We start from the raw sequence: 16,843 nt of genomic DNA on the forward strand, positions 1-16,843 counted from the left end.
CCCAGTGAAAGGCTGGTGGGGGGAACAGAGCAGTGGGGGGAACAGAGCAGTGGGGGTGCCGGGGGGCGGGGGGGGGGGTTCCCAGGGGTTTCTGGAGGTTGCAGGGCAAATGAGCCGTTTCTCCCCATGGCTCACACCCAGCCCCCCCGTGTGTGCCTGGGTTGTCTGGCTGGGTCCCCCTTGCTCCGCGGGGCTGGGTGCTGAGCACAGCGCGTAGCTGTTCTCCGGCCGTGCCGGGCGGGGCTAAGGTACCCTGCAGGGGTCTGCTGCCAGGGGAAGGGGAACCAGGAGTGTCACGAGTCATCCTAAAGATGGGACCACGAGCAGTGGGGTGTCCCCAGCGTCGGGCCGGTGCTGCTGGGGAGGGCACCCCACACCCTCTAGGGAGTCCTTAGGAGTCTCCTGTCCAAGTGCAGGGCTGAGCCGCCCCGTTGTAACATTGGCCTCCGGGGAGCCGTGCTGAGAGAGCGTAAACCGGGCAAACTGCAAAGAAGGGGGCAGGCGAAGCCCTAAACACGGGGGGGTTTTCTCTCACACGATATATCAGGCCAGCAACAAGCAGCTTCTGATCAGCTCCGTACTCATTCAGAAACAAAACCGTGTCAGCAGGGTGCCCTGGTTGTCAAGAAGACTAATAGCATATTGGGCTGCATTAGTAGGAGCATTGCCAGCAGGTTGAGGGCAGTGATTATTCCCCTCTATTCGGCACTGGTGAGGCCACATCTGGAGTATTGTGTCCAGTTTTGGCCCCCCACTACAGGAAGGATGTGGAGAAGTTGGGGAGAGTCCAGCGGAGGGCAACAGAAATGATTAGGGGGCTGGAGCACAAGACTTCTGAGGAGAGGCTGAGGGAACTGGGCTTGTTTAGTCTGCAGAAGAGAAGAATGAGGGGGGATTTGATAGCAGCCTTCAACTACCTGAAAGGGGGTTCTAGGGAGGATGGAGCTAGGCTGTTCTTGGTGGTGACAGATGACAGAACAAGGAGCAATGGTCTCAAGTTGCAGGGGGGGAGGTCTAGGTTGGACATTAGGAAAAACTTTTCCCCTAGGCGGGTGGTGAAGCACTGGAATGGGTTACCTAGGGAGGTGGTGGAATCTCCATCCTTAGAGGTTTTTAAGCTGCAGCTGGACAAAGCCCTGGCTGGGATGGTTTAGGTGGGGTTAGTCCTGCTCTGAGCAGGGGGTTGGACTAGACACCTCCCAGGGTCCCTTCCAGCCCTCATCTTCTGTGATTCTCTGAAAACACAGTTTCCTTAAAACTACCCAGCCCTGTGACTAGCCCCCGACAGCCTCGTCAGCTATGACCGGGGTTGCTGAAAATCTCTATCCATCATGTGTAAAAAGTTCTGCCCATCCCAGAGATCAGTCATGTTACCAGACAGGCCAGTGACTAGTTCAGATCTTACCCAGAGACACGCTTAAAGCCGATGCTTGTGAACGCTGCATTGTTAGTCTCGAACTACCACCAATCCACTGGCATGTCCCAGCTCCAGCCTGCTGGGGAGCAGCGACCCTCCCCACCTTCGTATTTTAGAATCATAGAGTTGGAAGGGAGCTCAGCAGGTATCTAGTCCAAACCCCTGCTCAAAGCAGGACTAACCTCAGCTATATCATCCCAGCCAGGGCTTTGTCAAGCCGCAGCTTAAAACCCTCCAAGGATGGAGACTCCACCACCTCCCTAGGTAACCCATCCCAGTGCTTCACCACCCTCCTAGGGAAAACGATTTTCCTTTCATGTCTTTAAAGGTCAGACTCAGGCCATGCAACTTGCAAACTTGCTTAGCTTTTCTGGCCCAGCGTCACACCCGCTTCGCTTCTGAGCGTCCCAGCTGAAGGCGGGGTGGCTGCTGGTCCGGTCTAAACCTGCCGTCTCCCGTTTGGAGGGGGCAGCCACGCTGGCCCAGGGCCCGGTCGCAGGAGTCTGCGGCGGCCCCGGTGCGGACAGACAGGGCTGTGGCCCAGGGCAGCGAGGCTCTGAGGTGCCCAGGGGCTGGGCCGCGCCGCTCTCCTGGGTGGGAGTACCAGCGCGTTGCCGTCTGTGTGCCAGCGCCTGCACGGCTGGGGTCTGGGAGCTGCGTGCAGCGAGAGACGGTGCAGCGTGGCAGGGTCTCTGCTCACCCGGAAGTGCCCCGGCTGGCTGGAGACAGGCCAGGTCCGGGGGAGAGGCTGTGCAGCGTGGGGCTTAGGGGGCAGCAGGCAGAAAGTGACGGAGTTGTGGGTTCCCAGGCCCATTGTGACCCTGCGGGCAGACCCTGCGTAGCCCAGCCAGAGACCTGCCCCGGGTCGGTCCTGGGACCGGTCTCCTCGAGCAGCATCCAGTCTTGATTTAAAAACGCCTGGTCCCCGAGAGGTGAGAAACGCCGCCTGCTTCCAGTCTGCGTCTGTTCGACCTTCCCCTGCTGCAGGAAGAGCCCCTCGCAGACCTCTGACCGTGCAGGCTGGGCGGGCGCCTGCTCTTTGTTCTGCTAAGATCGAGCTCCCAGAGTCTCTCAATCCTTCCATCAGCCTCGTGGCTTGTCTCTGACCCCCGCCATGTGCCAGCACCCTAGGCTGCGGGGCTGCACCCCGGCCGGGTTCCAGCAGCGCCGAGCACGGAGCTAACATCCCCCACTCAGCCCCGTGCACGGGTAATTGCAGGGGGAGCCCCTCAGCCGGCAGCAGCTCGGTCCCTTTGCAGCAGAGACCCCGTGGGTGCAGGGGCCCCAAAGCCCAGCCCGGGGCTTGGTACCTTAGGAAAAGCTGGAGAGGGGCAGCGTGTGGCTGGGGGCTGGGGCTCCACCACAGCCCGGCCTGGCACTGAGTTCTGGGCTGATTGGAGCAAAACCAACAGCAGCTGGGCAGCCCCTGCCGGGCACCCTGGGGTCTCTGGTCCCTCGGGCGGGGGTGGAGGGGGCTCAGATTTACTGACCCACTTTGTCTGGGGATCGTGTTGTGGGGGAGGGAGAGTCTGTGGGGTGGAGGTGGGGCGGGGGGGCTGTCGTGAGGGGCAGGGAGTGTCTGCAGGGTGGGTGTTGGGGTTCTGTCGACGTGGGGGGGTGTCTGCCAGGGGGGTGTCCATAAATGTGTGGGGAGGGTATTGGGGGTGTCTGCGGGGTGGCGTTGGGGGTTCCGTCGGCCTGGGGGGGAGGGAGGGTGCATCATTCGTACAGTGGAAGGGGCGTGGCCGAGCTGCTCTGCCTGGATTTGCCTGGTGTCCTGGGGGGGCTCGGGCCCCTGGGCAGCGTCTGGGGGGGCCCGGCCTGCAGCAGGGTTACCTGTTCGCAGGTGCAGCGTCCCGGGCGCTGCCGCCCCCTGCTGCCGGCAGCCAGCACTGCAGGCACCTAGCCCGGAGCCCCTCAAAAGTAGGGCTGGCGCTGACCCTGCCTGGGATGTATGTGGGGCCTCGGCTCCCAGCCCTGCTCTGGTGTGAGCAGAGACCCACCTCCCTGCCCCCCAAAAGGAGGCTGCTTTGCCTGCCCCCCTCTGTCCGAGCCAGGGCTCTGGGGGGGCTGTCAGTGCCTCGAGCCGGGGTGAGCCAGCCCCGAGCTGGCAGGGCCTGGGGCCGTAGGACGCGGCGAGGGGGCTGCAGGTAGCTGGGATGAGCCGTGGAGCCAGGTCCTGGTTTCAGAGTCTAGCTGTTGTGGATGGAGGCGCCTGGCCCGGCCCGGCTCAGGCTGGTGCTGTGCAGGTTTTCCGTGGGGCCAAGGGCTGGGAGGTGGGGCTGGAGCGATGGTGCAGGGGCTGTTTTTGTCCTTCCGTCGCTTTGCTGCGTGAGTCCCTGCGAGGGCGCGGGGTCGTCTGCGTGCACCCCGCGGCCGGGGCTGGGCGCTGAGTGCCTGCACGAGGGATGGCACGGGTTGCGATGGGCGTCCCTCGGTCCGGTGACCTGCAGGGGGTGTGCGCGGGGGTCGATGCTCGTAGCAGTGGATCATTGTCTGAGCGTTGCATCCGTTGTCCTGGCAGGTCTGGAGCTGCGCCGAGTTGGTGTGTCCTGGTCTGTGGGGAGTGTGGCGGGGTTCGGGGGGAGTTTGAAGGCCAGAAGAGGGCGTTGGGCGTTGCTTTCCGGACCCGGTCCCCGCTGTGTTCATCTTTGATGATACCCCGTGCGTGCACCATGGGGAGCTGGGCTCTTTTCCGGATGAAGCACGTTTTCCCGCAGGCGGCCGGTTCCAGGATGCGATCTCCTCTCGGGGGTGCGTGCCCGTGGTCAGTGGAGGCAGTCTGAGCGTGTTCGCAGTATCCTGGGCTTTCTCCGTGGGGCGTGGGCCTGGTGGGAGATCGTTGGGTTCCTGGTGCGTGCGGGTGGCTGTGCTGTGGAGGGTGGGGTGGTGATGGGGGCTCCCCCGCTGAAGATGGCCGTGGTCACCAGGCCGTGGAGGCTGGTGCGGGGTGTTCTAGGGAGCGTCGGACGGAGGGGGTCTGTCTAAAGTATTTCTACGGCCTCCGTCGCTGGGTCATTGAACCCTTACAGCAGCTCCCCTCGCACCCTGGGGGGGCAGGCCGGGCTGTTCGCCCACAGCACAGATGGAGACGGAGGCTAGAGACTCCTGCAGCTGCCCAAGGTTGCCCTCGGCATCAGGCCTTGAACCTGCAGCTCCCAAGTCCCAGCCAGCGCCCGACTTACTGGGCCCCCCGACGGCAGGTCCTGGTTTCCCAGGCTCCCTGGGCTGCAGCTGCCGGGACCTGACCTGGCTCAGCAGAGCGGGGAAGAGCCTGGGTGGCGGGTGGAGGCCGGCCGGTGTGCAGGGCCGTGGGGGCGCAGAGCTGGCTGGAGCAGTGCATTGGCGTCATTCCTGGGCGGTTCCCCGTGGGTTATTCCAGCCCCCCGCGGCAGAGGGGTCGCGTGGCTGGAGGGGAGCCTGCTGGCCATGGGTCCTGCCCCATGTCTCTGCTGCCCAGCTGGCTGGACTGGGCCGGGGCTGCTGTGGGGGGGGCAGTGCCCCCCTGCAGAGGCAGGTCCTAGTGTGGTACACCAAGGGGGCTGGGGCTCTGGGGAATGGCCCACGAGGGGTATGGCCCCGCCGTGCAGCAGGAGGGGGGCTGGTGCTATGCATGGGGCCTCCCAGCTGCCCTGCGCAGAGACTGGCACGCCCCGTGCCCCCCAGAAATAGACTGGGGCGGGGGCAGGAGGAGGGCCTGCAGAGCCTTGGCCAGGGCTGGGCCGTGGAGCCTTCCCGTGACTTGCCGGCCGCTCGCGAGGCGTCTCCCCAGCGCGCTGGGCCCGGCTTGTGGCTTTTTGCCCCGTTCGCTCCAGGCCGCAGGCAGCAGCAGCTGTCTGGGGAGCGGGGCCTAGCAGCTGGGCGCTCGGACTCCTGGGTTCTGTTGCTGGCTTTGGCCTGCTGTGTGCCGCTGGGCAGCTCCCGTCCCCGTCTGGTGCCTCAGTTTCCCCTCAGTACAGTGGTGACTCCTGGAGGCTGCGTGGCTTGTCGGGCACTGAGCGCTGGGCAGTTCTGGCCCGGCTCCCCCACCCCCAGGTGCTGGTTCCTGGCCTGTCAGCCTCAGGGCGCGGAGCAGAGCGTGGCCGGCACGTCACTGGTTAAAGCTGGCCTACGCCCTCCCTGCCTGGCCTCTCCGGGCACGGCGCCAGGAACGACAGCAATGTGCCGGGGGGGACGGGGAGGGGCAGCTGGAGCCCCCGGGGACCGGAACCAGAGCCTGATGGGCCCCTTCTGGCTCCGTGCCCTTCCCCCTCGCTCGTGGAGGGTCTGCCCCCCCCGGGTGGGGCACAGGAGCTGTGCCGGGGTCGCGTCTGGCTGCGTCTGTGCAGTGGCGAGCAAAGCGCGGGGGCGCCCGCCTGCCCCGGGCCCCGGGCCCCGCTCCCCTCACCCCGCCCCACTTGTGGGAAAGTGTGATGCAATCCTGGCCGGCGCCGAGCGCGCGCTCGCCACACAAATCTGGCAGCTTCTTCCTCCCCCGGCAATCTCGGCCCCCCCACGGCCAGGAGGGGTGCGCGGTCGGGCGGCCCCACCTCCCCCCGTGCCCATATCCGCGTGTGTGTCACAGCCAGGGAGTGAGCGGGGGGTGGAGCTGCTGCCCCGAGCGAGCCCAGCCTAGCCCAGCCGAGCGCGCGGCGGCTCCAGCGGCTCCGGCTGGGAGGGAGGGAGGGAGGGAGGCAGGCAGGCGTGCTGCTCCGGGCTGTCCCTGCGCCGCGGGTCCCGCCGCGCCCGCCATGGTGGCCGGGATGCTGATGCCGCTGGAGCGGCTGCAGGCCATCTACGAGCTGCTCTTCCGCGAGGGCGTGATGGTGGCCAAGAAGGACAAGCGGCCGCAGAGCTTCCACCCGCAGCTGCCCGGCGTCACCAACCTGCAGGTGATGCGGGCCATGGGCTCGCTCCGCTCGCGGGGCCTGGTGCGTGAGACCTTTGCCTGGCGCCACTGCTACTGGTACCTGACCAACGAGGGCATCGCCCACCTGCGCCAGCGCCTGCACCTGCCGGCCGAGATCGTGCCCGTCTCCCTGCAGCGCGTCCGCCGCCCCGTGCCCGCGCCGCGCCCCACGGCTGGGCCCCGGGTGCAGACGGTGCCGGGCCCGGCCGGCTGTCCCCCGAAGTGCCCGGCGGGCGGCGAGGAGGGCAGGGGCTCGCGCCAGGCGTACCGCAGGAAGGAGGCGGCCCAGGAGCAGCACGTGGAGCTCGTCTCCGTGAGGGGAGTGTCCAGGCCGGCCCCGGAGCCCAGCCCTGCCCCAGGTTAGCCGGGGGAGGGGGCGGTGTGGGGGGGGGGAGCTGCTGGGGGCTGGTAGCTGCACTGGGCGGGGGGGCTGGGCGGCTGCCTGCGTTCGTTCATTCATTCATTCATTCATGGGGGGCCGGTGCCTGAGCGAGCGGCGCTGGGGGGACCTGGCAGCGGCCTGTCTTGGACGGCTGGCCCGTGGGGCAGGCGCGTTCCCATGCAGAGTGTGCGAGGTGCAGGGCTGGCTGGCTGTGCTGGGCGCGGGACAGGCGGGCGGCAGGCCCAGGGAGCCCCGGCAGGCCCAGGGAGTTGCCGACAGGTGCAGGTTTCTGTTCTATCCTGGGCCCCCTTCTCTCCCTCTGGAGAAGGAGCGTCGCCGCCCTGTCCTCCAGCTGCTTCCTTCTCTGGCGGCCAAGGTCAGGGGCGGGGGCCCAGGCAGCACCCGCCTCTCCTGTGGGGCCTGCTGCAGGCAGAGCCCCTGGGGTGCAACCTGGCCCGGAGAGCCATGTGCAGGAGGGCGGCTGCCCGGCCAGGCCGGGGGTCAGGGAGCCCTGCAGCCACGGGGCCTGTGCTGAGCCGCAGAGCAGGGGCGCGGGACCCTCATCCCGGCGGGCGTTTGGCACGTACATGGGGTGGCAGGCAGCATGGGCCGTGCGGCATGTGCCGGGGTTGGGCCTGTCCCAGGAGATGTGCCCAGCCCACGAGGGGCACAGCTCTGGGGGAGGGTCAGGCTCAGACCGGGATGGGGGGGCCAGGCCGGCTGGGGGCTGGGCTGGGGCTAGTGTCACACCCGGTCTGCAGGAGGGGTGCAAGCTTCTTACCAGCCAGCGATGGCCTGGGCACCCGTCTCCCTCCCTCCCATGCTGCTCCAGGGCAGGGCCAGCTTGGCGACCCAACTGTGCAGGGGGCAGGCTGCCCGCCTGGGCCTGGGCATCTCGTGGGCTAACTGCACCCCCCCGGTTCAGGCCACGGCCACGGGGGACGAGGGCCTTCATGGGTGGGAGGGGGCAGGAGAGGGGTGGGGCAGGCATGTGCCAGCCTGGGGCTGCAGCGGGAGTGTGAGCAGCACGTTGGCACTAACAGGCTCACCCTGCCTGTGGTGCCCTGACCGGCTGCAGCTCCTGGGTGCAGCCCGCAACAAGCGATGGAGAGCAGAGCCCAGGGCAGGAGCCGCTCGCTGCACCCTGCACCCGCCCCAGCGCAGACCCCCAAGCTCTGGAGGGGCCCCTCGCAGCCTAGGGCCGATGGCTGGAGAGCCTGTGCCCCGGGGGGGCCTGTGCCCATGTGAGAGGTGATCCCCCAGCCCGGAGCTGCCTGCTGCTCTGCTCTGCTCTGCACAGCCCCTGCTGTCCCCCAGCCCCTGGCCACGCTGCCCGCGGTGCCAGCTGAACCCAACGAGATGCCCGCTCTCTGGAGGAGGGGCTGGCGTCCTGCTGCCCCACGTGCCAGCTGCACGGCCCGTCCCAAGGCAGGGTGGGTCGCCCCGGCAGGGGGGTCCCTGCCCCTTGCAGGGTGGGGAGCAGCCCCGCCCAAGGCCTGGCCCTGCTGCAGGCGGGGGTGACTCAGCCCAGCTGCTGCCTGGCAACCGCCTGGTGCCAAGTTTCCAGCAGGAAATGCCCCGAGCCGGCCTGTTCCTGGGGCGTGAGTCAGCGGCAGCTCCTGGGCCCCAGCCTGGGGCTCCCAGGCCAGCCTGGCCCCTGCGTCCTGCCGGGGGGGCTGCTGCAAGGCGGGCTGTGCCCTGCGGCTCCCGCCCCGCCCAGGCTCTGGCAGGTAGCATGGCCTCGCCCCGCCCCGGCCCGCAGCTGCTCTGCCGAGACAATGAGCTCTTTGTCCAGGCGTGGCCGCCGGCCCCACTGCGCCAAGCTGCTCACCCACGGGCTGAGCGCCCCCTGCTCGGCCCGTGGCCCTGGCCCACGGCCCTGGGCTCCCCTCCACCCCCATGCCCCTTAAGCCTGACCCCCAGGCTCCAGCTCTGCGGCCTGGGTTCCCCACCCCTGCCAACGGCCCCATAGCCAGGGGCCCAGTGTCTGCCTGCTGGTGCTGTTCAGGCGGGCGAGCCGGGTGTGCCGGGGGCAGAGTGCGGTACCCAAGGGCTCTGCTTTCTCTCCCCATAGCATGTGGGGGTGGTTAGTGGAGCCAGGACTGCTGGGGGTGACCCCCCTGGCTCACGTCCCACAGGGCTGGGGCCAGGGTTCCCAGCGCGCCTGGCTGGCGGGTGGAGAGAGGACTGCTCTGGGCGATGGAGGGGGGCAGCGCTACAGGCCAGCTCGGACCGGGACTGTGCCGGGTTCTGGAATGGGACCAAACCCGTCCTGCCCCTGCCCCTGGCTCCATGCCTCGGGAGGACAAAGCCCTGGGCACGGCCCCAAGCCCCTCGGCACCTCTGCCCAGCGCTGGGCGGTGTGAGCGCGCCCGCTCTGCCCAGCTGGCAGAGACTCGCCGGGGGACTGGCAGGGGAGGCTGAGGGAGCTGGGTCCTGTCCGGTTTCTCCGGGGCTGGAATCGCGTCTCCACGGCCACGCGCTGTCCCGGCTGGAGGAGCTGGCTCAGAGCAGCCTGAGGCCCCGCCGGCCTGGACAAAGGCACCGGTGCTGCCATGTGGGGAGGAAGCGCCAGGGCTGGGAGCTGGGGTGGGTTTCCCAGGCCCATCAGCTGCTGCCGTGGAGCAGAGGGGCTGCATTGCTGAATGCCACAAGAATCCTGGCCGCGCTGCAGCGGCAGCTGGAGTACATTTGGGGCGGCTGGGGCGGGAGCCGGCATGCGGGCTCCTGGCTGCCAGGCGTCAGAGTGAGGAAGAGGAAGGAGGCCGTGGAGCTGACTGGGCTTGTTGGGGCGGGAGGGGGCCGCTGCAGACTCAGGCAGGAAAGTGTGTGAGCGGGAGCAGCCGCTGCCGCTTCCCAGGCTGCGGAGCCGGGAGCCGCCGCTCTGGGGTCTGCCTGGCACCATGGACTGGGAGGATGGCAGGTACTTCATGGAAGATCTCATCCAGCAGGGCCAAGGTAGGAGCCCAGGGCAGCCGCCTTTCCCAGCCCGTGCCCAGGGGCTGGTCTCTGCCAGCAGCCGCAGCCCCTGTGCAAAGTGCTGTGCGCTCCCTCTCCTGGAGGCAGCAGGCTGGGGGGGGAAGGTGGCGGGGGGGGGGTCAGAAGCCTTGCCCCCTGCTGGGGGTCTGGGACATGGGGCTGGCGGAGCCCCACTGCAGTGCCCACGGGGGGGTTGTGAGTGGGGAAGGCCCCTGGGCACTGGGAGCGGTTTCTGCCCAGTGACTCTAGCTGGCCTGGCCTCGCCCTGGGGCGCTGGGACCAGAGGTTCCCAGCCCTGGGACCAGCGGGCAGCGGTCCCCCAGCTCAGGCCCTGCTGTGACCCGCCACCGCGGCCCGGTCGCACCCCCAGGACGGGGTCAGGATCTGGCTCTGCAGCTAAGGGCTCGTCCCAGAGCCTGTTCCGGGGTGAGGGATCCAGTTCCGCTCCTTCTCTCAGCCCGCTCCCTACTCAGCTGCAGTGAAGCCCTGGGCTGGAGCTGAGTGCTCAGCTGGGTTGGAGTCTGGGGCAGGGGTGTCCTGGCCCGGGCAGAGCTGGCTGGTGTCCCGGGACGGCCCCGCCAAAGGCAGGAGGGATGCTGGGGCTGGGGGTGTTTAGCGCCGGCTGTGCCGGGGGAAGGGCTCCCACATCTGGGCGGCGGCTGTGTGCTGGGCAGCTGGGGCTGGCCGCGTTGGTGCCCACCTACCACGCAGCCTGCGGGGGAGCCTGGGCCAGCCTCCCAGCCCAGCGTGGACGGGCAGGGGCTGTGTGATGGGGGGGGGCTGCGTGTGCTGTCCCCAGCTGGGGGCAGTGGCAGGCGTGTTCCCCAGAGCGGGCCGGCTCCCTGCACCCAGTGGTGCTTGGGCCTGAGGGAGCAGGGGGCGGGCCGGGGGCATTCAGGGGCGCCGTCGTGACCGAGTCCCTGGGGAAGGAACCAGCTGCTGCCTCCGAGCTGGGCGTGGGGCGTCCAGCAGCATCTCACGGGGGAGCGCAGAGCTGCACCCGCGGCTGGGATGCCAGTGCAGAGGGCTTGGGTTGGCTCCGGGCACTGCAGGGGGCATCTGCCGAGCCATGGCTGCCCAAGCGCCTCCACGGTGAGGCCGGGGCTCGGGGGCGACACGGTCAGGGACGTGCTGGTGTGGGATTGTGAGCCTGAGAGGGACTTTGGCCCTCCCCTGCTGTGCCGTCCAGCCTTGGCAGCCGCCCTTCGACCCCAGGTAACACATCAGTGCCCCCTGCACGCTCTGCTTCCCCCCTGCACACACGCTCCAACCGGTCCTGGCCAGGACCCGCCCGTGCTGTGTGGGGACGGGACGGATGGTGGCTGAGTATGTGCCATATGGGGGGCGCTTTGACAGGACCCAGAGGGATATGGGTGGGGCAGGCTGTGCCCACGCCTGTTCTGCCCAGCACAGCTCAGGAGGATGCTGGCCCCGGGCCTTCGTCTGACTTGCTGCTGCCAGCCGGGTCCAGGGCGAGCGGGCTCTGTGCCGTGCGGGACGGGCCCCCTAGCCCCAGAGGGTTCTGGGGAGGTGTCTGGCATGGGGCAGGCCTGCTGCACACCTTGGCAGAGCCCCAGTTATGGGGTTCCCATCTCGTGGCGGGCTGGGGCTCAGCCATGTGCCCATGGGGCCTGTGGGGCTCCAGCTGGCCCCTGGCTGGGTCCGAGCCCCTCCTGCGGGCTGCGGCTGGGCCCTGCTGCTGTTGCCATGTCAGGCGTCCAGAGTTAGAAGATGACGGTGTGTGGGATATTTATATCCCCGGCTGCTCCCTCCCCTTCCCCGTGGGCACAGGGGTCGGGCTCCCATTGCGCAGCGGGCAGCTCGGTGCCGCTGTGAGCTCCTGCCCCTGCCCCGTCCGTCCCGTCCCTGGCCGTGGAGAAACTGCTCACCCATGAAGATCGTGCCAGGTGGGTGGCTGGTTGCCTCGCCCACACGCGTGCCCAGCCTGTCGGCGCCGGCTGGGCTACTCCCACCCCAGCCGGTGGGGTTATAAAAAGCCCCTGGTGCCGCCTGCCGCGAGCGATGGGTGCGGTGCCGTGGGGTGGCCTGTGCCCCCCTCTCTGTGCGGGAGGCAGAGGCCGGGCCGCGGCCGTGGGGTGCCTGTACCTGCCCCTGCCCCTTGGGGCTGGCCATGAAGAGGGCCTGGGCCACAGCAGGGGGAGGGCGCGGGGGAGCTGGCGCTGCTGGGGGGCGAATCTTTGTTCTTAGATCTGGCAGATTAGGCAGGGGGCAGGTGGGGTGACAGCCCAGGGGTGGGCTCGGCTGGGTGCAGTGAGGGGTGGCAGGTGGGGGGCTGGGTGCTGTTGGGGGGCTGCAGGGGCTGGGTGCAGTGAGCTGGAGGGGGGCTGGGTACCCCCCGAGGGGCAGGCGGGGGGGCTGCAGGGGCTGGGTGCCCCCCAGGAGCACTCGTTCCGTCCTAGAGCAGGGCCCGGGGGCGGGCGGGGGGAGGACCGCGGGCGCCGCCAGGGGCGGGCCGGGCCGAGCCGAGCCGCAGTGCGGGGCGGGCCGGCGCAGGGGGCCGGGCCTGGGCTGGGGGCGGCCCGTGCAGGAGCCGCTGGCGGGGCCGGGCGCAGGGAGCCGCTGGCGGGGCCGGAGGGAGCCGCTCGGCCCGGCCATGGACGCCCCCCCCCGCCCCTTCCCCAGGTTGGTGGCCGGGGCCCACCTGCTCGCGCTGCTGCTGGCCTGGCGCTGGCGGCGCCGCGCCCCAGGTGAGAGCGGCCGGGCCGGGCCGAGCCGAGCCGAGCCGGGCTGTGGGCGGCCGCTTCCCCCGCCCCCCGCTGCCAAACACCGACACGTGTGCGCCGCGTTAACCCCTGCGCCGCCGCCTGCCGCTCGGGGCCGGGCTGGGAGCCGGACTCCTGGGTCCTCTGCCGGCGAGGGGGGCGGGGAGCCGGACTCCTGGGTCCTCTCCCGCCTCTGCCCCAGGCTGTCCTGTGACCCGCGGCAAGTCATTTCCCTGCCCTGAGGACTGCCCTCAGTTTCCCCTGGGTAGCGTTGCCTTTGCCGGCGGGGCCAGGGGTCTGTGGGGTGCTGGGCCCCTCTGGGAAGGCTCCCCAGCTGGGCGGGCAGGGGCAGGGTTGGCCCGTGGCGTGCAGGCTAGCAGGGGCCCCGGGTCTGGATGTGTGCAGCCGGCGCGTGGCTGGCTGGGGGTCGGTGCGGGAGCCGGTGGCACCGGGAAGGGGAAGGGCCGGGGGTGCTGCGGTCCCTGGAGAGCAGCTGTGGCTCGTGCTGTGTGGGTGCCGCTGTCTGTCAGTCCCGAGCCAGGTGCCTGCTGGCGGCTGCTGGGCCCGGAGGGTGAAACGGGTGAGCAGCTGCTGGCTCCACTCCTTGGCCTGCCCTAGGAGATGCCGGCCCCGCTTCCCCAGCCCCGGGAGCTGAGCCGAGCTGAGCTGAGCTGCTCCAGAGGGATGCCGAGGGGCTCTTAAACACCGGGCTGTTCTGCCAGGCCCTGCTGAGGGTCGACTTTGCTCCAGTCCAGCACCCTCCCCCCCCACCCCAGTTCTGCCCTAGAGCGCTAGGCCCTGCCTGCTGCCCTCCCCAGAAGTGGCTCCATCTCCAGCGCTGGGACGGGACTGGGGTGGCTGGCCCTGGACCCCCCGCGCATCGTCCCAGGTGAGTGGGCGGCTCCCTCCCCGAGGTCTCTGTCCCTAAAGGACTCTGCCTCCTGCACGCAGTCCTTGCTGGGACCTGGCCAGAGGAGTGGGGGTGTCCCCGAGTTCTCCCTTCAGCAGAGCCTGGGGGGTGCTGAGCCAGGCTGTGGGGCCGGCTGAGCTGAGTGCAGCCCGGGCTCTGGTTCCTCTGGGGCAGGCTGAATGGCTGTGGGGATGGGGCTCCGGCGGGGCCTGCCTTGTGCCCTCTGCATTGCTGGGCTGGCTGGGGCTCCCTGGGACCGGCAGCAGCGTGCTGGGAGTTGGCGTTTGGTGATGGACGGAGGGTCGAGTGCTGCGTTTCTGGGCCTGGGCCAGAGCGGGGCCCTTTGGGGCAGTGGGCGCCCCCCCATCAGCGTTGGCAGGGGAGGAGGTGCGCCTGGGCGTCACCAGCAGGCAGACGCAGTGGGGCTGCCGGCCCTGGGGAGGCAGAGGGAGGCTTTTCTCCTGGTCACTCTGCCAGCTGCAGCTCCCTGGCTGGGAGGGGGTGCGGGCACAGCGCCAGGCGCAGCTCTCTGTCGCCAGCAGGAAGCAGGGAGTGGCTGGGGGCTGGGCTGCGGGTGCTGTCCCAGCTGCTGCATCCAGGGTTATTTGTCCATGATGCTGACGCTGGTTCTCCAACCCCCTTCCTTCCCCCCCCGCTATTGTCTTCTCCACCCAGCGCCCTGGCAGCTCCCGCTGCGGGGGAATAGCTTGCTGAGCTTCCCCTCCCCCTGTTTTCTCTAGGGCTCCCAGCCCCCCCGCCCATGGCCCCTCCCTTCTCCCCCTCACCTTTGTGCCAGCCTCCCGTGTTTGCAGTCCACGCCCTGGCGGCTGGGCAGAGCCGGGGTGTGGGCAGGTTCTGCATCGAGCTGCAGATTGTTTCCTCCTGGGCAGACAGCTCCTCTCCCCCGCCCTGGGGCATGGCCTGCCAGTCTGGCCAGCCTGTGGGGCAGTTTGGGGGTGTCAGGATTCCAGGGTTCCTGTTCCTGCACCCTGCCCGCCCCCGCCCCTCTGGTCTCCCTCGGCCTGGGGACCATGCCCGGCGGGCTCTGGGTGCGCGTCTGATGCTCACGGAGCCCCTGGGGGTGGGTGGAGGATGCACCCCTGGAGCTCGGCAATGCAGAACTCCACGGGCAGGGCCCGTGCCCAGCCCCCCCCAGGCGCCGGCCCTGCCTGAGGCTGCTTCTTCAAACTGGCTGGGGCCAGATCCCCCGCGTGCCCCCCCCCCTGTTTCCAGGGCGTTGGCTGCGGTTTCCGTGGAATCCGTGCAGGGCATTCGGCTCGTCACGCTGCTGGCTGGTGGCGGGCGCTGGCCCACGTTGCCATGGCGGCAGCAGCTCCGAGAGCCCACATATGAGTGTTCAGGAAACCGCCGGCGTGGGCTGCCCCCCTGCCAGCGGAGCTGGTGCCTGATGCGTCACGCTGGATGGCAGCCCCAGCGGGGCAGCCTGGCCGGCCGGGAGGTGCCCTCCCCACCCCCCGTTTTCGCTGCAGGGCCACGAGTGACCCTGCCTGGGCCCTGGCGATGCCGCGCGCCCAGCTGCTCTCCCTGGGGAGCCCGGGCACCTTGACGGAAAGTGGGACAATGTCTCTGGCACGGGGCCATGCCTGCTCAGAGGGCATCTGGTTCCACCCTCCTTCCCAAGGTCGCACCTGCCAGGGCCTGTCAGCGCTGCGGTGGAGTCCTTGACCGGGACAGGGCTCGTGTCTGTCCCTCCCCCCGGGGACTGTGGGCTGCCTGGGACAGACCCCCCCTTCCCCTGACAAAGGAGGGCTGTGTCTCCAACCTTGTCCTGGGACGTCCCACCTCCCCTGGCTCCGAGCGCAGCCTGGTTTGCGCTCAGGACTCCTGGGTTCTCTGCTCCTGGCTGTCGGGGTTAAAACCCCTCATCTTACGTCCTGGGCGTGTCTGGGGACGTGGGGGGCCGGGTGGGGTGAGTCCAGTAGCTCCTAGTGAAGTGTCCCTGGAGCAGTGGGGGAGCTGCCCCTTGGTGTCTGGGGAGCCCGACCCCGCTTGGGGGTATTTTTAGCAGCAGCTTCTGTCTGCGTGGCATGGGGGGAGAGTGTTTGTCTTGGATACCAAATACCAGCCCTGGTTACCGCGTCTGGCCTCCCCGCTGTGGGGCACTGGGCCTGTGGGGCTGTGTTTCAGGAGCTCCGTGTGCCCCACGTATCAGCTGCACCTGGTGCTCAGTGTCAGAGTCTCCCTGCCTGCTGTCTTTGGCCACTCGGCTCTGGGGGCGCCACGTCTCGCCCGTTGCTGTCTGAGCGTGGCCCACCCCCCGTCTGCCCATGGCCTTGGTGTGAGGGGGCCGTGCCAGGGGAGATGTTTGCCCCAGTGCTGCGGCAGGGCTAGCTGGCTGTAGCCTGGCTCTCTGGTGCTGCCGTGGGTCTGGCCCCAGGCCTTGTGCAGGGATCATGCAGTCGGCCTGGGGCAGGGGGTCTGTTAATGGGCCCTGACCTGGACCCCCGATCACTTCGGAGCTGGCCAGAAAGTTATGCCCGCTGCCTGGGCCTCCTCCCCTCTCCATTAGCCACCTGCTGTGGGGGGCAATGGGGGTGCCGTGTGGTGGGGGATGGGTGGCACCGGATCAGCACCAAGCCCCATCTACCCGTCTGCCGTGTGATGGCACCAGCGTTCGCTGCGTTGGGGGAGGGTGCGAGGATCTGCCTAGCGAGCAGCGTCTGCCTGAGGCAGTGGCTGGCCTGAGCCCTGCGCGGGGGCGGGGGGAGTGTCTCTTGGTCTCTTTATCGAACCGCATTTTCCATTGAACTGGCTCAGCCCTGCTGAGCTCTTGGCCCCACTGGTGCCCTGTGGCAGGGAGTTCCACAGATGAGCTGGGCCTTGTGTGAAAAAAATGGTTCCCTTGGAACCTTGCGTGGTGTTGCTTGTGGCCACTTCTGCTGGAGGGGCTGGAGGGAAGGGCTTGCATCCCGCGGTGGCCTGGCGTGGCTGGCGAGGAGATGGGAGTGCGGGGATGAGGCTGGGGTGCAGTGACGTGGGGCGGGCGGGGGCTGGTGCTGTGGGGCAGAGGAAGGCCGTAGCTAGCAGAGCGCGGTGCGGCTCCTGTTTCTAGTGCTGGCTGCAGGGCGGCTGCGAAGGGAGTGGCCGTTGTGGGCAGGGAAGGCCCCACGGGACGCTTGGGAACCCCCCGCCCCCCCTCCCGTTCTCTCCCCTCCCCATCAGCTTTTCCATTGGCCTGGCGGGAAGGGGAGCTGGCTCTGCTCCTGCCAAGTGACTCACTGCTGTGAAGAAAGGAAACGGCTGCGGTCTGGGCCTGGCTGGCAGCTCCCCGCCAAGGGAAGCGGCCCGTGGGCCCCAGCTCGCGGGGACGGCTCCGGAGGGGACTTTCCCAGGCACTGCGGCTGCCTCTGCGGGACAGCCTGGGCAGGGCTTCCCGGCAGGAGCCTGGAGGCGGCTCTGGCCCTTGGCGTTAGCATGTGCTCAAGGCCCTTAGCCAGCTGGGGGGGTCCTTTGTGGTGGGGGGGCTCCCCTCCCCCAGTCCCTGCCAGGCGGGACAGAGTGGCTGGGGAGCGTGGAAGACAGA

The 16,843-nt window shown here is 68.9% G+C and overlaps 1 protein-coding gene across 1 annotated transcript in view; it reads left to right on the forward strand.

Annotated features, from left to right (window-relative positions):
- Window positions 1–6,147: 6,147 nt before the first annotated feature.
- Window positions 6,148–16,843, forward strand: part of PLEC (plectin) — a 147,577-nt gene continuing 136,881 nt past the window's right edge. The window contains exon 1 of the mRNA XM_067560057.1: window positions 6,148–6,664. Coding sequence (XP_067416158.1) covers window positions 6,148–6,664 — 517 coding nt within the window. The remainder of the gene's footprint in view (window positions 6,665–16,843) is intronic.

This window comes from Emydura macquarii, unplaced genomic scaffold (genome assembly GCF_026122565.2).
Source record: "Emydura macquarii macquarii isolate MOO-44397 ecotype Brisbane River unplaced genomic scaffold, CSIRO-AGI_Emac_v2 contig_2246, whole genome shotgun sequence".
In the NCBI taxonomy this organism is placed as follows: domain Eukaryota; kingdom Metazoa; phylum Chordata; order Testudines; family Chelidae; genus Emydura; species Emydura macquarii.